General features: G+C 50.2%; 1 protein-coding gene across 2 annotated transcripts in view; it reads right to left on the reverse strand.

The window, feature by feature from the left end:
• The window catches only part of NXN (nucleoredoxin), a 70,137-nt gene that overhangs the window by 47,815 nt on the left and 3,644 nt on the right, over positions 1–18,678 (reverse strand). The window contains exon 1 of one of the 2 annotated variants that reach the window (XM_064523176.1): positions 11,522–11,978. The exons of the other annotated variant lie outside the window; for it this stretch is intronic. Coding sequence (XP_064379246.1) covers positions 11,522–11,839 — 318 coding nt within the window. The 5' untranslated portion in view covers positions 11,840–11,978. Of the gene's footprint in view, positions 1–11,521; positions 11,979–18,678 lie in introns of those variants that run through there. 2 annotated transcript variants of the gene reach the window in all.

The following is an 18,678-nucleotide window of genomic DNA, read 5'->3' on the forward strand; positions in this document are numbered from 1 at the left end:
CTCTTAACTAGCGACAAGCAGGAGGGGATGCAATTGAGATCACTGGCAACGCTAATAAAATCACTGCGTTTCTCTCTTTTTTGGAAGAGTCAGAATGGTCCTTTTGAACCATCAAAGAAGGTGGGGGAGAACCAACATCTGTTCAGATTAAACCGTGTGAATCTTGCTATTTTAGCTCCAAATCTTTCCCAACGGGTGGGAAAGGTCTCCAGCCTTTCTTTAAAGACCTTGCCGTACACAGGGCCTTTCAGCAGACCCTCTCCAAGCACCTTACAAACATTTAATTAAAACTCACAACCCGCCCCTGCCAGGGAGGTATTATAAACAGGCCTCCGGCTCAAACAGTAGCTCGCCAGCACAAGCGCCTCTTTCTTCGGCGCTGCCGCAGCCTTCGGCTCAACGGCAGGAACGGCGGCGGCGCGGCCTCGCCGAGCTGTTAAGATACACCCCAAGCAGCACGGAGCCTTTGACGGGACGGAGGGGGAAGCTCGCGAAGAGCGAGGGGAAGCACCGGGATCCGGGACGAGCAGAACGAGGGGAGGGAAGAAAAAGCCATGCAAGGGGCGGGCAGAGGCGGGCAGGCACCGCGCAGAGATGCCGGCTGGGCGGAGGAGCTCTCCCCGCGGGTCACCGCGCAGCCAGCGAGCCGCGGCAAACAGGTTCTGCTTGAGCCGCAGACATGAAGGCAGATCCGGCCCGAGCGTGGCTTGTATCCCTTCCTGATTTAAATACCAAGCATTTCCAAAGCGCGCTATTAACAGGGACCAGTTCGTCCACCTAACAGCCCTGGAAGGCAGGTAAAATGGAAAACCACATTTTTTTTTTCCTGGTTACCTATGGGGTAAGACTTCTGCCAGCTGAATTAAATCTATTTAAACAAAAGTAAGTTCAGACATCTGCATTCGTACAGTGTCAGCTGCGAGCAATGAGCTCACATCCAGATGCAATGGCATGTCAGGATTAGCCCAGGCTGGGGCAGGAATGCTTCCATGTATGGAAAAATATTGGAGCAGTGAAACCATAAGCTTGGAGGAGAGCAAAGTGAGAGGCCCTGTCAATGAAGCTGAGGACTCAGGTTTAGAGGATTTAGCAGCTCAGATCTGCCATAAGATCATCAGCACATATTACAATAAATTTCACACGTTTTCCAAAAGGGACTCCCATAGCAAGGCTGCAGGCGATTGCAGGGGCGAGATCCTAAGCCCATTTGTTTGCTCTGGAAGTGGGGCTCAGGCCGCTGGGTACAATTAACGCTCCCTGCGCAGGGCATGATCTTGGGGTGTTGACAGAGAAGTTCTGGCAATTCACGCTCAAGCGTTTCGGAGATCGCTGCTCCCACTTGTCTGCCCGCCCGTCTCTCCGAGGCTGCCTTCTGAATAGCAAGATTTATAAAAGCTAACGTGGCGCTGGCTCCTAAGCCACCGCAGCTAGGAGCTGGCACACACGACAAAGCAGTGACAGCTAAAAAGAATATGCTGAACTGCGAGTTACAGCGACTGGGGAGTCAGCACGTGCTTCTGCCAGCTCTGTGGGAAGGGCAGTGACCTTCGAGCCGAGGCACGGGGGGAAAAAACGGGGGCAATAATCTCTTCAGCTGGTCGGGCACAAATCAAGAGGGCTCATTCGTCAGCATCCTGCGTTAACGCTAATGAAGTAATGGCTATGACTTCATCTCTCCAGTGGAAACCTCTCGGGAACCTCGGAGAACTAGAATTTCTCTCTCCAGCTCGCTCACACAGTTGCAATTAGCTTCAGTTGTATTCTCCTCTCTTCTGCAAACATTACCTAATTCTCGCCCAGATTCCCAAACCCTCGCACTGAAACATAACGCAACGCTCCCTTCTCAGCCGTCAAAGCCCGACCCGGCAGAGATGCCTCCGGGAGGGACATCCCGGACTGCCACCCCCGCCCCGGGGTCTCAGCGCGGATGAGTCACGTGGAGCAGACCCTGGTACGAGCTGCCACTCGCCACAGCAACCACACCCGAGGGGCTGAGGATGCCACCAGGTATTTTTTTCATACCTTGAACAGAGAGGGGAAAAAAAGCTGATTACTCTTGGCAAATTAATTTTAAATAGGGATCTTTGCACTGTTTCTCTGTTAATATATTTTAAAGTCAGGTTTGATTTAGCCAGTTGTAAAGACAGACAAAACGTTTCCAGAAGACTTTGGAGTTTCTCTCTTTGGCTGAGCTGACAAAAGATGCAGGGCAGCTCAGACTTGTGCTCTGCACTAGATTTTCACAGGTACAAAACACACCAAGCCAGCTCTCACCTCTCTGACTGCTCTGTCGCTGCACTGTTGTGCCTTGCCTGAAAAGCCTGCCTGTGCCTCTCCCCCGGGGTGGCACAGAAACGGTCTCCCAGCCCTCGGGCAAGCCTGCTGCCTTCCTCATTCCAAGCATTCAGGAGGTTTGGAGCAAGCACTCCAAGAGTTTGCTTTCCCGAGACTCCACTTAGGCGCTCTCTTCCTCCTCATGCTCCTGCTGGGCTGCACCCACGGTCCGTGGTCTCCGCAGGTACTGCGGCACTTCTCATTCGAAGCACATCGTTCGGGGCTCAGCTTTACGAACCGGATTCTCCGACGCTCGTATTCCGTGAGCTTCCTAGCGCTCTGCCTCCCAGCCCAGGGAGGGAGCCAGCCCCCTCCGCGCCGTGCCTGGGGCTCCGGGCCTTTCCTTTGGGAGCAGATCGGCCGGCCGGGCTCCGCGCGGGGGCTCAGCGGGTCGCACGACCCCGGCTAGCGCCCTGACGCAACGGCAGCGGTCAGTCATTCTAAATAAAGACCACAAATTGTTTACATATTAATAGCTGGTTTCGATTGTTTGCAGCACTGAAAGACAGACGTGAGAATATTCAGAAACCGTTCCCGCATCGCTTCAGTTCCGCCCTTTCAGTAATTCTGTGTACTCTAAGCTCAACCACTAAGGCACTATGTTTTCTTTGGAAACGTTACATGATGAAGATCTGATCACTGGTCATTAGAGAATCTAGTACATTTACATCTATTCGCTCACTTGTCAACTCCGCATCTCATTCCCAGCTTCTCCACCGCCCAAATCTTTGTTTTTCCACCTACAGATTTAACTCCGTAACCATATTTCTCACCTATACGGTGTCAGGAGAGAAGCAGCTGAACCAGCTTCAGTTGCACCTGCGCGGGTCTGAGCTCAGCACCGCTAGTGCCCCAGCTAAAACCCAGCCTTGCCCCTGCCCTGAGCACAGAGCCCACCCAGCACAAACGCAGCCGGGAGACGCGCAAAGCCCCGCCTGCCCCAGCCGCTCCGGAAAACAACCACAGATAGGGGTGGATGCCCTGGTGAAGGCACTAGTCTGGAACGTATCCAGATTAAATTTCCACCTTTGGAATAGATTGCCTGGATGATTTCACTGGACAGCTAATTTCCTTGTGCCTTTTGTTCACGTTGTCTATTCAAAACACAGACTCTCCAAGGTGGGAGCCTGTTATTTGCAACAGCACAGCTTTGCTTCCTGCAGTCTCGGACAGGTTCGTTAAGTGTCTGCTCATCTATGAAACGGCCGCAATAAAGCATATCCCATGGCAGGCCTGTAAGATATATATGGAATTTGAACAAATCGAATATCCCCTACCTGAAAGTTAAAAAAAAAAAAAAAACCCACAGTAGTGGTTTTATGTGCCTTTACGTTAAGGCATAAAGACCAGACCAGAGGAGAACAAACCGAAGGAAATGAGCATACACGAAGGGTAAATGCGAGTGAATCCCAGCAGCCCCCCCAGGTTTGCACGACTCTCCCCTTCCCTAACTGTTATTATACGGAGATTGCATTAGTGCAAAGTCATCTGTCTAGAAAAATGTCTCAAATATACAGTGCATTACTCTATGGTGTGTTATGGAACTGGTTTAAAGAATACATACAGCTATAAAGTCCTGATTATTCAGTATTCAACCCAGCCTGAAAGCTCAGGAGTCAGCTTGTTATTTGCTGAAAGCGGGGGGGCTGAAATTATCCGTGAATAGTTCAAAGCAGCAGTTAATTCAACATCTCCACTTTCAAAAGCATAAAAATCACAGACTCCTGGAGTGTGTAAGCTTTTTAAAAATGACAAACTACTAACTGTCAAATCAAAGCAGCAAACAGAAATCCACATGGCTGATAAGACAAATAGTTGCATTTTAAAGAGTAATTAAATATCACTTTGGAATATTTTGCTTGGAACTCGTTTCCCTGATAAAACATGGGAGGGGAAGGAGATGGGAGGAGGAAGCGATATGCATATACCAACACACCCAGAAACTTCTCCCCATACCAAATGCTCAGGCGAGCGCTGCTCCAGCATGTTTTCTTGAATTCGGGTTCAGCTAGCTGTATTACAGCCTCCAATACCATCTCGGCTTGCCTACGTCCACGCAGTTCACATCAAAACTCCAGCAATGAGGAACAGATGATGGTTACGTCAAATCTGCCTTGACAGGGGAGGGGGGTGTGGAGCAGGGGCAGGAATCATTCTGATCTGATCACCAAGAAGTGCAATATCTTTTGACTCTACTTAGATTAAAACCATACCCTGAGTTCGATGCTGGGAACTTCGCTGAAAAAAACAGGAATGCAAAACACAGGACTCTACCCAGATGAAATGCAAGAGAACTGAAACCTTATCCCGGCCAGCATTAGCTAACCTTATCATAAGCTGCTTTGAAACATTAAAAGTATGTCCACAAGAAAGGATCAAAAACCTCCCAACTTCAGAAATCCCTCGACTCTCTCAAAACTCCTATCTGTTAACAATGCACGATTTCACACCAGCCTTCCCAGTCCTAGGAGGTACCTTCAGAAAGCCAAGGAGACGGTTTACTGCACTTCAAACTAAAATATTATAAAACTGCTGGAAAATTTAGAACTGTGGTGTAATCACAACCTAAAGGCAATGCAAAATTCCTGCCGGTGTTTCATCACACCCGCCACAGGACCTGCAGGTCCCGCACAAGACCCAACCGTACGCAAGAGCACTAGAAGTTCCACCACTGCTTCTCATCAGAAAGTGCAGGGAGGACAGGAACAAAGCACAGGCCTGATCCAGATATCCTTAAGGTCTACGGAAAGACGTCCGTGGACCTTAACATGCTTTCAGAGAAGGCCCTCAAATATCCGTAATAACCGACTGAAGGACGCAATAAACAACGCGGCAGATGACACACCAGTAAGACATTTAAAATACTAATTTTCCTCTGGAAAAAGCATGCAGGCAGCCCACATTTTGGATATATGGTGAAATCTAACCTCCAAGGGCGTCAGCGGTGTTTTTGCAACGGACTGTTGCAGGACATGGGTTTTACACACAGCCTCCAGACTCGCAGTCTTCCCATACTAGCTCACACTTGCTGGGATTTCACCAAAAGATTAAGGTCTTTGCATGGGAGACAACTGTTAACTGTATGGAGAGTCACTGCTTAGCTGCAAAGCCGTATAAAGTGTACTCAGAAATAATTTGGAAAAGCAGCAGCAACAACAACAAAAAGAATTTGAGAATGTTTTGGCTCTGGTGCTGTCCTCTCTGTGTGGAAATACTGAATAACTGTTCCTCACTCATAATTAAAGTTCACTGTTGCCCTTCTCTATAATTGCACAGAAATATGCTCCCTATTTTGTGCTCTGTTTTGTAAAGCCGTTACACTTCCAGCTCTCTCAAACATCCTAACAAAGTATTTTTGAGAAGAACTGTGTGCGGATCATTTTAAAAAATAGTTGCTATGCTTAGCTCTGCAACCCAAGAGTAACAAATGAAATTGTCAACCATGCATTTTTTAATGAACGTTTTCATTTCAACATCTGGATTAAGATGCCACAATGAAAAACAGCACACAGGCTTCTCTCTGCGCCTTCCATAGATCACCCATTCTTATGTTTCAGAACCAGCGAGTTTCAAAGCAGACAAAGAATCTGTTGGTGCTGCTAATGCCTTGCTTCTTACTCAATAGCCTTATGTCATGAAAAGCCCATATTTTTCAAATCTACATCTGCATGAGCCAAAGATTTCATATATATTCCCACCTCAAAAATACAAAGTCAGGAATACAGCTGAAAGTGATTACCTAGATATTTTTATATGATGAAACTCAAAAGCTGCTTCAAGTGATTTACAAAATTTTCTGTGAGACACAAATCCCACAGCTGTGCTGACCACTTGCCTCCCAGATCTCAGCAGATGGTGATTGCGAAAAGAAAAGTTACAAGCCCCGGAAAAACAGGGTATACGCTAAACCATAATCAAGAGTTTGGGTTCCGCCCCCCCCCCAAAAAAAAACTCGTGTACACTCTAATTTAATAATATTTCTCCCTCCCATCCACCACCCTTTGCCTTCAGCTCTACCTCCAGCTTCAGCGCGTAGCCAGCTCAGGACTGCTCGCCAGCGCAGGGGCAGCAGGCCCCGGGCTGGTGCTGCGGCACTGGGCACTAGCGTCAAACTCGGCTCCCTAGCTGTGCCGTGAATCATCCTCACCCGCGTCTGGTTCGCAGATGATCCTTTTTAGCAGAGGGAAAGAACAAGGCTTTTTTCTTGGGAAAAGGGAGGACAGCAAATAGAACTGAAAAGAAGGACTGGACAGCTATTTGTTGTAGAAGGAGTCACAAAGGGATATCTGCACACGAGCAAGAGGTCGGCCACATTACACCCATCAGTCTTAGGACCAACCTGCTGTTTGCAGTGCTGAAGGTCACGTACTCACGACATGGAAGGGGTATTTTCCTATTAGGATTGCCTATTTTGCTAGTCCAGCCACTAAAATAACAAAACCCCAAACTATGAACTTGCTCCTTTCTCCCTCCTTCGGGTGGACGAGAGTAGACCTTTCCTTCTTTACACAGAGAAGGATCCATTCCTCTCTGTCACAGAATTCAGCAAGAGACACGTTTCATATTAGCATGGGAGAAAATACATAAAACCAGGATATACAAACCCAGCTTTAAGATAAAGGAAAACCACTCTGTCCCAACTGAGACACATTACCAATGTATGCAAAATGAGATCCTAAAACTCTGCTTTCAGATACTTCATTTGTCAGCGAATAATCACAGAAACATAATGAACATGCTTTGCAGTTATTTAAAACTCAGATAGAATTATTTCAGCTCCACTGGAGCAGTTTTGTTTTCTCAAGAAAAATCCGGGCAACATTCAAGCAGATGCATAAGTACAGTGCAAAGAGAACAGAAAATAAGAGGCAAGGCACTAAACATACCAGTGTGGCACAGAGTGGACACTCAACAGCAGTGTGATTAGAAAATCAAGGTGATAAAAACGAGGAAGATGATGAGGCCAAATAAGTAACAAATAAAAACAAGGGCAAATGAATAACAACAAAAGATAAACTGCTTCTCCCCCAGTGCAGATCCACTTACACCTCTTCTCTTCCAACACACTACCCCTTCTCTCCACTCTTTCTATGTGGTGTATATGAGAAAGAACATAAACATACTCCTACTTAGTAGCGCACGTGGCCAATATTTCAACAGGAGCAACTCAGATGGCACATGGCAACACAGCCCGTCGGGGTAGCACGCTTCCGTCCCCTTCCAAGAGGCTCTGTGCCATTAACCTTCAAAGAGCACCCAAACCCACCCCGACAGCTCGCAGCCCCAAACCACGCTGCGCCAGAACTGAGAACGGACTTTGGTAATGGCCAAAGTCTCTCCGGCCTCAGGAGAGAGTCCAGAGGGGAGGAAATTGCTCAGCAGAAGGGGAAAGACCGGGTGCCCCAGACAGATGGGAGGGTGCTGCCCCACCGCAGGGCTTGCATACATCGGGGCACGTAGACAGATGGGGACTGTTTACGCTACCGAGGTTTGCAGTGCCTTGGGTAGCAATCAGGAATTAAAGCTGTTATTAAATCAACCCTCCAAACTCGAGCAGCTGTTCATGCAAACAGATAACAACAGGGTAATGTTAAACCAAAACCCCAAATATAACAAAGACATAGATCAACATCTCTCCCATGTTCTACTCAGCAACTTCAACCATTATCAGAGGACAAATCAATTATCAACAGCTGCTTACAGCTACCCAAATCCAGGCCTGAACAGCCTAATGGAGGGATGCGTATCAGAAGTTAAAGGCCCAGAATCTCATTTAGCACATAATGGTTTGGTTCTCAAGAAAAACACCAAACAATAACACGGCTCTCTGTGGCTCAGACGGAGGCATAATGCCATCCTCTTCATTAATCAAAGGCCTTTCCCGTGTCCAGATGTTTGCCGACTTCTACTGCTCTCTTTTATTATTGGTTTGGAGACAGAAATTGCCATGGCCTAAAGTTATCCAAATTTGACTGGTTGTTACAACAGGCAGGGACGTTTATGTCCTTGGTAACTGCAACATGGCATTATTAAGTTACCGAGGAGTGCTACGCAGAGTTACTGTTTTCTTTGACAACCCATACTACTTTCAACAGTAACCATAAGATTATATTTTACATTTAGGACTGTGGGAATTTTACTGCAAGCTGGGAAAGGAGGCTGTTTTTTAAAAAGTAGCAACATTCAATGCCTGTGCTCCAGAAGAGAGAGAGACATAAGGAAATTTAGAGTACACCAGAGAAGGAAAATGTGTACATTGATAAATGTTTCGGTATGCCTGACGAGCAGGAAACTAGGACCGTAACAGCTGTACTATTTATTCAATAACTCTGAGCAACAAAAGCAATGCTACGGGCAACACAGGATAGCATGTCATCTCTCTCCAAAGCTTTTACGACCTCCGTAGATAAAGTAACCAACCCACGAGAGCGGTGAGTACCGGCCGGCCGGGACCTGCAGAGTCTTCCAGCCCAGCCTCCTGCTGCGACGGGACCATCGCCAACACCAGACCGAGCCCCGAGAGCCTCCAAGGACAGAGACTCCGCAGCCTCCCCGGGGGCTGCGGCCGAGAGCGCGAGGAGAAAGCTCAGCTCCCTGCCTGATTTCCCACGTCTCTGTCTCTCCCTCTCTCTCCCCTCTACTGCTATCTATAAGATGCCCTCCAGTAAGCCTATATAATTCTCCGGGGCTTGTCTCCTATTAGGTTTAAGAATAGCCCTTAGTGCAAAGGAACCATAACTCAAAAGAGTCCACTGTCTACATTTTTTTAAATACTTTTGGTTTTAAACCAATTAAGCCTGCAAGGCACTGAGCATATACTAGACATCCCCGACTCTTGCTGGCATGTATCTGAAAAATAGAAAGTTTGTGCTTTTCTAGAGAGTCAGGTCATTAACCCGACTATTTAAAAATCAGCCTATTATACAAGGAAACTTCTAGCTGCCTGAACTACAGGTTATAAATCTCCTGTTTAGAAATCTGATATCCTGACATAATTGCCCTTATAACTTACAAATAGGTTCTCTGTTATCCATAGATTAAACTTCCTCCAAAGCTACATCACATCTGCTTAGTTTTGAAAATATACAGCACAAGCTTCAATTACTTTACACTCTGCACGAAAATAATCCTGAATTTAACTCAGGGTTTCTTGGAATAAGAATTTAAGACCCCATAATCTTTTTATTTCATATTTTTTCGCAATCTAATAGATGGAAGTATTGCCCAGAATGTAAAATTAATGCCACCTTCCACTTCTACAATTTCCCAACAATGTAATTATGTCATAGTGGAATTTTTAAAGAAAATACATCAGGCAAAGTCCCACCGTCTAAATAACCTGAAATGTTCTGCAGGGAAATGGCCAGCTGCTAATTGGAACCACAATCTTTTCACGCCCCTATGGCAAAAGGGTTTATTTTTGTTTTTAAAGGAACTGACGTTAAATGTCGATTTCTCCGAAGGACAAAGCTGCCCTTACAGCTCCCCGCGCTAAGGACACCGCTCGCAGGCCCCAGTCCCTGATCCTTCGGGCGAGCTCCCCTTTGCAAGTGCCTTGACTTCGAAGCACAAAACTGGGGGCCTTCAGCAGGATCACCCAGGTGCACAACGCCAAACGCGAGCCAGCTTTTGCAGATCCAGAGGCTCAGCGACAAAAACTACTGCAAACGAGCAAACAGCAGGGTTTCAAACTACCTGCCCTTCCTTTTGGAGGACGGGGCATCAAACAGCGAACCCTGATGACAGCGAGCTTTCCCTAAAACCTTCGCCTAACAAACGGAGCACACGCAAGGCACTGCACACAGAAGAGGGTACAGAGACGCTTTAAGAAAAAAGAGGCCTCTTTCATCCCAGGTATATTGGAGCAGAACCCAAACACATGGGATTTCCGAAATGGGATCAGCTGTCTTTCAGCCGGGGCCCATCTGGACTCTCGAGGCAGGGATTTTAATCAAAGCTCCAGCTGAAGCACTCGGCAGAGAACCCACCTCACTCCAAACTCCACAGACTTCTGTTCCTCCTCCGCAAGCAGCGAGCAATGCTGACAAAAAGGAATTCGCTCATCGCACAGCCCAGAAATACCCACCGCTTTCAAGCGCTCAGCTGTAATTACGCTCTAAAAAGATGTTTAGCAATGACACTGTGGGACACCATCATTTTAATTATTTCTCAATAGCTTTCAGAGATTAGACTTGCAAAGACCTCCCTTTTTTTTAAGCATCAGCATTGCAAACTCATATTGGGATCAGAAAACCTAACCTTCGCCTATCTCTTGGAGGCTTCGTTCTCCAGGTTTACAGAACTCTTTGTCTGATGCTTGTCCGTCTTTTAGACTAAAGTCTTCAGACTAGGGGCTGCCTGCATCTTGCAGCGTACCAAGCATATCAGCCTTTAAATAAATATGAATAATGAATAGCATCACATGAACTGGCAGCTTTGCCAGTGATTCACGCACCAGCCAGGGCCAAGGCGCCTTCCGGCCGCTGAACGTCCCCTCCGCAGCCAGCGAAACCCGCAGGTCCCGTCCGGCACCCCGATCCACGCGGACGGCCCGGGACGCCGGCGAAGGGGCTCTGCTCGCCCGGGCGCCCGGCTGGGGCCTGTTTTCCCAACGCCGAGCTGCACCAGGTCCCTCCGCCGGTAAAAGCGACCATCCGCGCTAAGTTTTTAGCGCGAAGTTTCCGTTTTGAGGAGCGAGTTTTCACAGACGAGGCTACGAGTAGCGCAGTCGCCTTTCCCCCCACCCAAATCACTTACCCATCCCTTTTCCTGCTTTATTTTCTGGAATAAAAGCGAGGAAACATCCCGCACGGCTCTGCAGGACCCACCAAGCCCGGGGCAGGGCTGCGCCCGCGACGTGGGGAGACGGCAGGACCTGGGCGTCCCCCCGGGCACGGCCCCCCCGGGACGGGATGCTAAAATCCCCGGGATTTAGCTAAAAAAAAGCACGAAAAGCCCTTCTCAAGCGAGCGCGGCCCAAACTCGAGGTATTTATGCCCCGGCGGCGCCCGAGCCCCCCCCCGCCGCCTCGCCCCCCCCCCCCCCCCCCCCCGCGGCGGGGGCCGAGGAAGTTTCTGGAAGGCGCCGCGCCACGCGCCCGCCGGCGACGCGCCCGCCCCGGCCGCGGCCCCGCGCACAAAGCCCGGCGCCCCGGTGTCCCCCCCCCCCCCCCCGCAGCCCGCCTCACCTTGCGGTGCTTGTCGGCGAAGGGCAGCGCCAGCCAGGGCATGGCCCGCACGGCCTCCTGCCACTGCTGCTGCTCCTGCTCCGCCGACACGAAGACGATCTCGAGGCGCTGCGCGCCGCCCGCCGCCGCCTCCGCCTGGAAGCGCCCGTAGAAGGCGGCCAGGCTGGCGCCGAGCTGCGCGCAGGGGCCGCCGAGGCTGCAGCCGAAGTAGAGCCCCACCAGCGAGACCCCGCGGGCGGCCAGCGCCGACACGGCCACCTCCTCCCCGTCCGCGGCCACCAGCACCTCGCCCAGCACCTCGGCCAGGCCGCCCGCCATCGCGCCCCGCGCGGCGCCGCCGCCGCCGCCGCCGGCCCCGCTCCGCTCCGCGCCGCGCGGCTCCCGCGAGCAGCCGCCGCAGCCAGCGCCGGCCGAGCCGAGCCCCGCTCTGTGCCGCGCCGCGCCCGCCAGGGGGCGCTGCCGTGGCGGCCGCGCCGCGCCGCCCCCCGGCCCTGCCCGACCCCGGCGCGCCCCGGCCCGGCCCGTCGCGCCGCGGGGTCCGGCCCGGCCCTGCCTCCGCGCTGCGCCCGCCGGGCGCGGGGAGCCCCCCGGGGCGGCTGCACAGCGCGCGGTGTCCCCGGGCGAGGGCAGGCTCCGGCCGGCCCCACGGCTCAGCGGGGCTGAGGACAGCTCTCGCAAGGCCCGCGGGATAGGAAAGCGCTTCCCTTCTTTGTTTCCCACGGATCCGGTGTAAATACTTGTTTGTGCTTGGCAATGCCGGGCTGAAAACCTGAGCGCCGAACCAAGGCAGCAAATAATAACAATACTTGCTTAAAGGACACGCTGCCTGGAGAAAAGCACGGCACACGCTATTTAAAGGAGGCACAGTATAAAAAAACGGTTAGAAAAATGCAGATTTTTACTTCTGTATTTCAGAGCATCTTTCTTTCACCCTGTTAATTAAAAATGGGGTCAGACAAATCGAAATTCTGAAATCCAGAAGTGTAAACACCAGTAAATTCGACTTCATTGAATTACAGTGTCTGTCTGGCTGAAACACAGAACGGAAATAAAGCATAAACAGTGACATGCAAACCGGGCTTTAAGGCTATTTGCTTTTTATAATTAAAGTTTGCGATCTGCAAATACGCGGCATGTGCTGCGGGCTTCGTGCCTGCGGCGCGGCTTCCCACCGCCGCGGCCAGCTGCTCCGTTCCCCCCGCGCGGAGGCAAACACCCCTGCGCCGCGGCAGCCACCATCCCGGCCCTTGGCGCGCTCCTGTCAGTGCAGCCAAACAGGCCTGCGAGTATTTGCACAATTAAGTCCAATATATGGATTTGGGGGTTTTGGGTTTGAAACCTTTGTTTCAGAACATCTGCACACCTTTCTCTAGGTACGCACAGATGTGTAGGCACTATAGACCCGCTGTGAGGAAAGCGTATACATAGGTTATACACTTTATCCCTTCCTGCTCTTTGAAAAAGCCCCAAAACAGCAGTCTTAAATCTTGCTAGCTACTGTAAAAGACTCCCTTATTTTTGCAACATGTCCTTATGTGGCTTTTCATTTGGCTTCTTATTGTTGCTGCTTTCAATTTTATTTCAAATTATTGTATAGCATCCAGAGCCATTAGGGGAAGTTTTATAAATACAATTAATTATCATTATTATTATTACAACATTACAATCTCTCTTTTCTTTTGCCAAGACCTGCTCCCTAGAGGTGATTCAAAGCAAGAGGAGTTTTGTCTTGTTTTTATTTGTCCTGCTTTATCTGCCTTAATTAAGTATTTGGGCTCTTTAGGGCAGGGAAGCTGTTTTAAGTCTGCAGCCCTGAACTCCAGACAAGCCTATGTAGCTATATAAATACTCTGTTGTAAAATAATATTTATGGTCACAGTCAATTTGTCTGACCCCTTTTTGAATGAACAAAACAGAAGCAAAATGCTCTAAAATACAGAACAAGTAAAAAGTATTTCTCTCTCTTAAAGAACAAGAAAATAAAATGAGGAAGCAGCTGTGCTTATCCGCACACCACCGCTAACCTGAGTATGGCTAAGCTGTGGTTAAACCATGCAAATGTGTGCTTGTCCCCAGGAGCGGTGGGTGCCTGCCCACACGCCGCCTCCGCAGCACAATCAGAGCGGCTGCTTCTGGACCGGTTTGACAGATCAGAACTGGAGAGGCAGAAAGACATCATGGGGCTTTTAATAAACAGCTTCCTGTCTTCAGAGGGATGCTGCCAAGCTGCATTTTTCTAACCACTGTTTTTTTATACTGTGCCCCTTTAAGTAGTGTGTACTGTGCTTTTCTCTAAGCAGCATGGCCTTTAAGCAAATATTTTTATTTGCCTTCATTTGTTTCCCCCACAATCAGTGTTTGTTAGGGCCTTTCTGCAAGAAAAACAACCACAAACTTTCCCAGGAGAAAGTGAAACTGATCGGTCTCAAAATGTTGTCAAACGAACAAAAGAAACTCTGGAAAAAAGGAAACCCTTTCATCGCTAGCTTCCTCCTGTTCTACTGATCTTGGATCTTAATGGAAACTAATGGAAGTACCAGATTTTTAGAAAGAGATGGTGGAATCGTGTTAAAGCTGCTGCGGATGAGCACATTTGCAGCGCCGTACCAGTGCGGTTAGTGAGGCTCAAGTGACATCTACCGGCTAAAGGCAGCAGGGTTGGGATTTACATTTGCAAAACAAGCATTAAACCAGCCTGGAGAATAGCAGCAATCCCGCAACATGTCAGAGAAGTTTCCAGGCTGAGACGAAGGGGAGCCAGCACGTCCCGAAAATTCATGTTTGAGCCTAGGACCTACAATGCGTATTACAGGTTACCAAACGAGTGTGTGGCTCTGCCCACAAAAAACAGAGCTTAAAGACGCGTGCTGCCGGTCCTGCCCAAAGTGGTTGGGGTACAAGCAGGAACTGCAGATTGCGCAGGGTTCACCCTTCCTGTGCTAATTGGAGAACCTTTTCATGCTCTAATGGTTTCTGCCCAAAGCTGATGATACAAAGGTGGGGCGATATATGCTCATCAGCTTGAGCAAATTAAACCCATGGGATCAAAAAGAAAAGAGAAAGGTATGTTCAGGGTGATTTTTAAAGAGGAGCAGTTGAATTACCCTAAAGCCACAGATTAGAAGAAGACATAAAAGAAAACTCCTTTCCACCACCAGCAGAAAGCAGCAGTCTGGTTGATCTTGCTCTTCAGGAAGGCAGCTTGCCAGGAGATGCTGAGAAGCTCCTGGTTGGTTCCCAAACACGCACAGAGTCGTAAGGGCATGGGCAGCCGGCAGCAGATGCATGGCAAAGCAGAGGCACAGGGGAACTGCAAGGCTTGCAGATGCCAATGAGACCCCAGATTTCTCATTGCTTTTTTTAAACAAACACCGCTTTTTGGGAAAATTCCATCTGTTGTGAACATCAGTTACGAGCTTTTCTACAACCCTCCTTCCAGAGACACGACTTCACTAGCAAGGTAGGGGCAAAAAAAAAGGTGTGACCAGTTCTGTTTCTGTGGCCTTGTCTACACCAAAACCCCATCTGTTTGATAGCCACTTTGTGCGGCAGAGCTCAAGTGAGCAACCCGCCCCAGCACACAGTCTCCACCACCGCCCGTCCCCTCTTCTGCTCCTTCGGTCCCCTCTCCTATTGCTATTTCCCTCTCCCTCTGTTACGGGAGGATGCAGTTGCTGGCAGTAAGAGCGTTCAGGATCACTAGAGACCGTTGCGAACTGCACACTCCTGAACCAGGGCGAGTCGGCAGCGTCTCTTCGCAGGCAGGAGTCAAAACCTTTCCGGCAGCCACGTAGCTGTAGTTCCTGTAGCTGCTTCACTGCAGCAGCAGCCAGCATCACTTAAAGCATTGCTGAAGGCTTTATACATTGCAGATGCAGACGGCAGTGGAGGCTGCTTCGCCTGGGTCTCAGGAAGCCACATCAATCCGCAAGATGAATTTGGGAACAGTTACATAGGCTGCATCCACTGGCAGACAGTGGCTCTGAGCATGTGAGCCTGTGATGCAGTACTTGAATAAAAACTAATTTGATTGCAAAAGGCTCTTTGGTTTTTAATTTAGCTGTATCCTGAACTCCAAACTGTACAGAGGGGAGTGGATTTTCCATGGCATCTGGACATCAGCCAGCAGCAGGGTCTCTTAAAAGAAAGGGACACTCTTCAAACAGTTAAGCATTTAACATAAATCCATTGTGTTCTGACATTTTCCTTATTTGGTAGCTCTTAATCTTAATGGTTCCAGCCATGGTACATTTGTGGGTTTTATTTTAGTAACATGATGTTGGCTGCATTTCAGAATATGGACACACATATCTAGCAAAAGCTCTGGATAGTCATCCTGCCGGGAATCTGCAGAGAAAAGGCCTCATCCTGCTCTCCTGATGATGCAAGCAAATGCAATCGCTCCCCCTTCGGCTGCTTTCTACGGGATTTACATCAGCACCGCTGAGAAGTGCACTGGGCCCCAGCTGTTGAAACCAGCTCCAACAGGGCAGGCCATCTGTGTGCTCCAGATGGTTTATAGCCAGTCACACATTAACTCCTTTAAACAGGGCTGTGTTAAGGTATCGGGCTTCCAAAACACTGCTCCAAATTCATTGGAGGTCTAACCTACGGAGTCCAGCGATGGTAGGCTCCGGAGGAATTTGACCCTTCAAATTCTTCTAGCTGGTGTTGCAATATAGTTAACATCCGGACGGAGGAGGGCAGCTTGGTTCAAGGCTAGCAGTACCTTTGACCCTCCCCATCTGTCCGGGGGCTCTGGCAGATGAGCCCTGCCGAATCTCGCAGGGCAGCTGACGAGCTCCTTGCCCCATCACGAGAGGGAAGGAGCAGACATGCCTGTGCCCCGTGCAAGCTCGCACTGGCTCACATCCCCCTTGGCAGCTCCGGCGCTCATCCAAGAACAGGGAGGCTGAAGCACCGCCAGCTCTGTCGTGCCTGCAACAAAACATCCCTGCTCTGCAGCGGGATCTCGGGATATCCCCGCGCATCCATCAGACCTGGTCCCGGGGAGCCTGTGCTGCTTCCCAGAAAGATTTCCCTGCAGGACTGAGTGCCACATGTGACCACGGACACCCAAAATAGCCCCTCTGAAATCAAATCCTTTGATTTCAAATAGCAGCAACAAAACCCTGCAAGAAAATGGGTTTCAATCACCATCTGTCTGTGCATGTTTGGATCTCCAGGGCCCAGTCCCAGCACCTGGCTCCTGGGACTGGAAGGTCACGGTTCTCCCAAGAGCCAGGTTTTTATTCTTTCCAAAGTCCTTTTCCCCAGGTTTCTGGCTGATTCTCTCCCTCCTCTTTGCCAAGCCAGGGTATTGATCTCAGCGGGATCACAACTAAACTTCAAAGACACTCACACTTGTGCTGCTTGTTGAGGACCGTGAATGGCACCAATCTGAGCCTTATCACGTCTCTTCCTGCCTCTGTGCGAGATAACGGCGGCCACAGGAGCCCTCTGGCCATCACGTAGCCGGGCAGGCGACAGCGGCCAGACTACCAGGCGGGACGCACATCTTTCACGGCTAACAACTTCCACTTCTTCAGAGCTGCCAGCAATGTGCCACCCCGCAGGCAGCATAAACTCCCAGACACGCACCAAGCCGCCCCGCTGCCCTGCCGGCCGTGCGCCTGGGCAAGCGGCAAAGGGAAGGATCACGGAGGGAAGGGGCAGCCCCAGCCGTTTTGGCCCTGTGCTGTTAGACTCAAACTCCAGTGAGCTGCTGGAGTGCTGCTGCCTCTTGCCTAGCGCAAGACCAAGGTGACATCAGCCTCTTTTCTTCAGTCCGTTCCCCCCCCACCCCCCGAAGCTGTAGCTGAGATTTGCATGCTGCCTGTCTAACATCGACATGAAATTTTCCATTCAGCTTTTTTTTTTCAGTGGTGCTGAGCAGTCCCACCTGCAGCTGAGTGTACTGGATGGTGCAAGTGCTGAGCACTTAGGGCAAGAAAGGCCTCAGGTGTCTGAAACATTGATATGTCCGACTGGAAGTGTCTGTGTCTGAAAACATTGGCCCGCTGCATTTTCATTCTGCAAGCGACTTTGTCCCTTAGGGGCCAGACCAGAAAGGGGATGGTCTGCTGCAGCCAAGGTCCTTTCCCCCACCGGGAAGGAGCAAAGTCAGCGTGTGCCGATGAGGGATGATTGGGTACGTGTTTACCTGAACTCGGCCTGTGGCAGCTGCGAAGCAAACCGGGGTCACCTGAACCACCGAGGGGGGCTCACGGGGGTGTAAATGCCACCTAAGGAAGAGAAAACTGTTCCAGAGTTAAAATGTGCTCCCAAACCATCAACTGAGCTTCCCATCTTTACCTTGTTCTTGCCCCACTTACGGAAAGGTTTTGGTGCTCTGAGAATGAAATTGTCTGGCTTCACTGAGAAATGTGAATTTCTTGAAGAAACAGCTTCAGGTGAATTTTGCAAGATGCTGTTTCCCCCTTGACTACTACCAAAACGAGCAGGAACTCAGGGACCAGACTGCAGCAGGATCAGACACTCCTGTCATGAGACGCTCTGATTTCATCAAGGCACATAAAAGCAGTGCGGATATGCCTCACCACTGCTACTACGCAATTTTTCTTGATGTCATTTTATATCCAAAAGGGCAAGAGTGCAAGTGAACCATTAATGAGGCTTTACATTCCTGAGCAGTAACATCACAGCTGTGGGACACCGAGGCGTCATTTGAGCGGCTGCAAAGCCAAACCTTGCTTTCCACTGTAATTTTCCATGCATTAGAAACAGATTTGGTTACAGGTACTCCGACAGCAACCTTACCACTCTAAGCACCTTACCGCTTAGGTAGGATTTCATTCCCACAACAACCCAAGCTCTCGCGCGGCCCCTTATCGCCAGGTGCCAGACAAACGTGGACACGGGCATGCCGGCCCGGAGGTGGCGGCTGACCTCCGGCAGCCTCCCTTCGGACCTTTGCACCCCACTAGGGCGAGGCGGTTCAGCCCCAGCCTGCCCATCGCCTCCAGGCTCAACAGGAGAGCCCCGTTCGGCGGGCGATCCCTGGTTTGGGGCAGGGGGGAGCCCGAGGTCGCCCTGGCCCTTGGGGGCCGTTCGTGGTGCGTCCCTGGGGATGGGTGGTGGAGGCAGCCCAGAGGCAGCTGCCCAGACCATCATCTTAATGCGTGTGGCAGTGGGGA

Source organism: Dromaius novaehollandiae, chromosome 19 (genome assembly GCF_036370855.1).
Source record: "Dromaius novaehollandiae isolate bDroNov1 chromosome 19, bDroNov1.hap1, whole genome shotgun sequence".
NCBI classification, from domain to species: Eukaryota; Metazoa; Chordata; class Aves; order Casuariiformes; family Dromaiidae; genus Dromaius; species Dromaius novaehollandiae.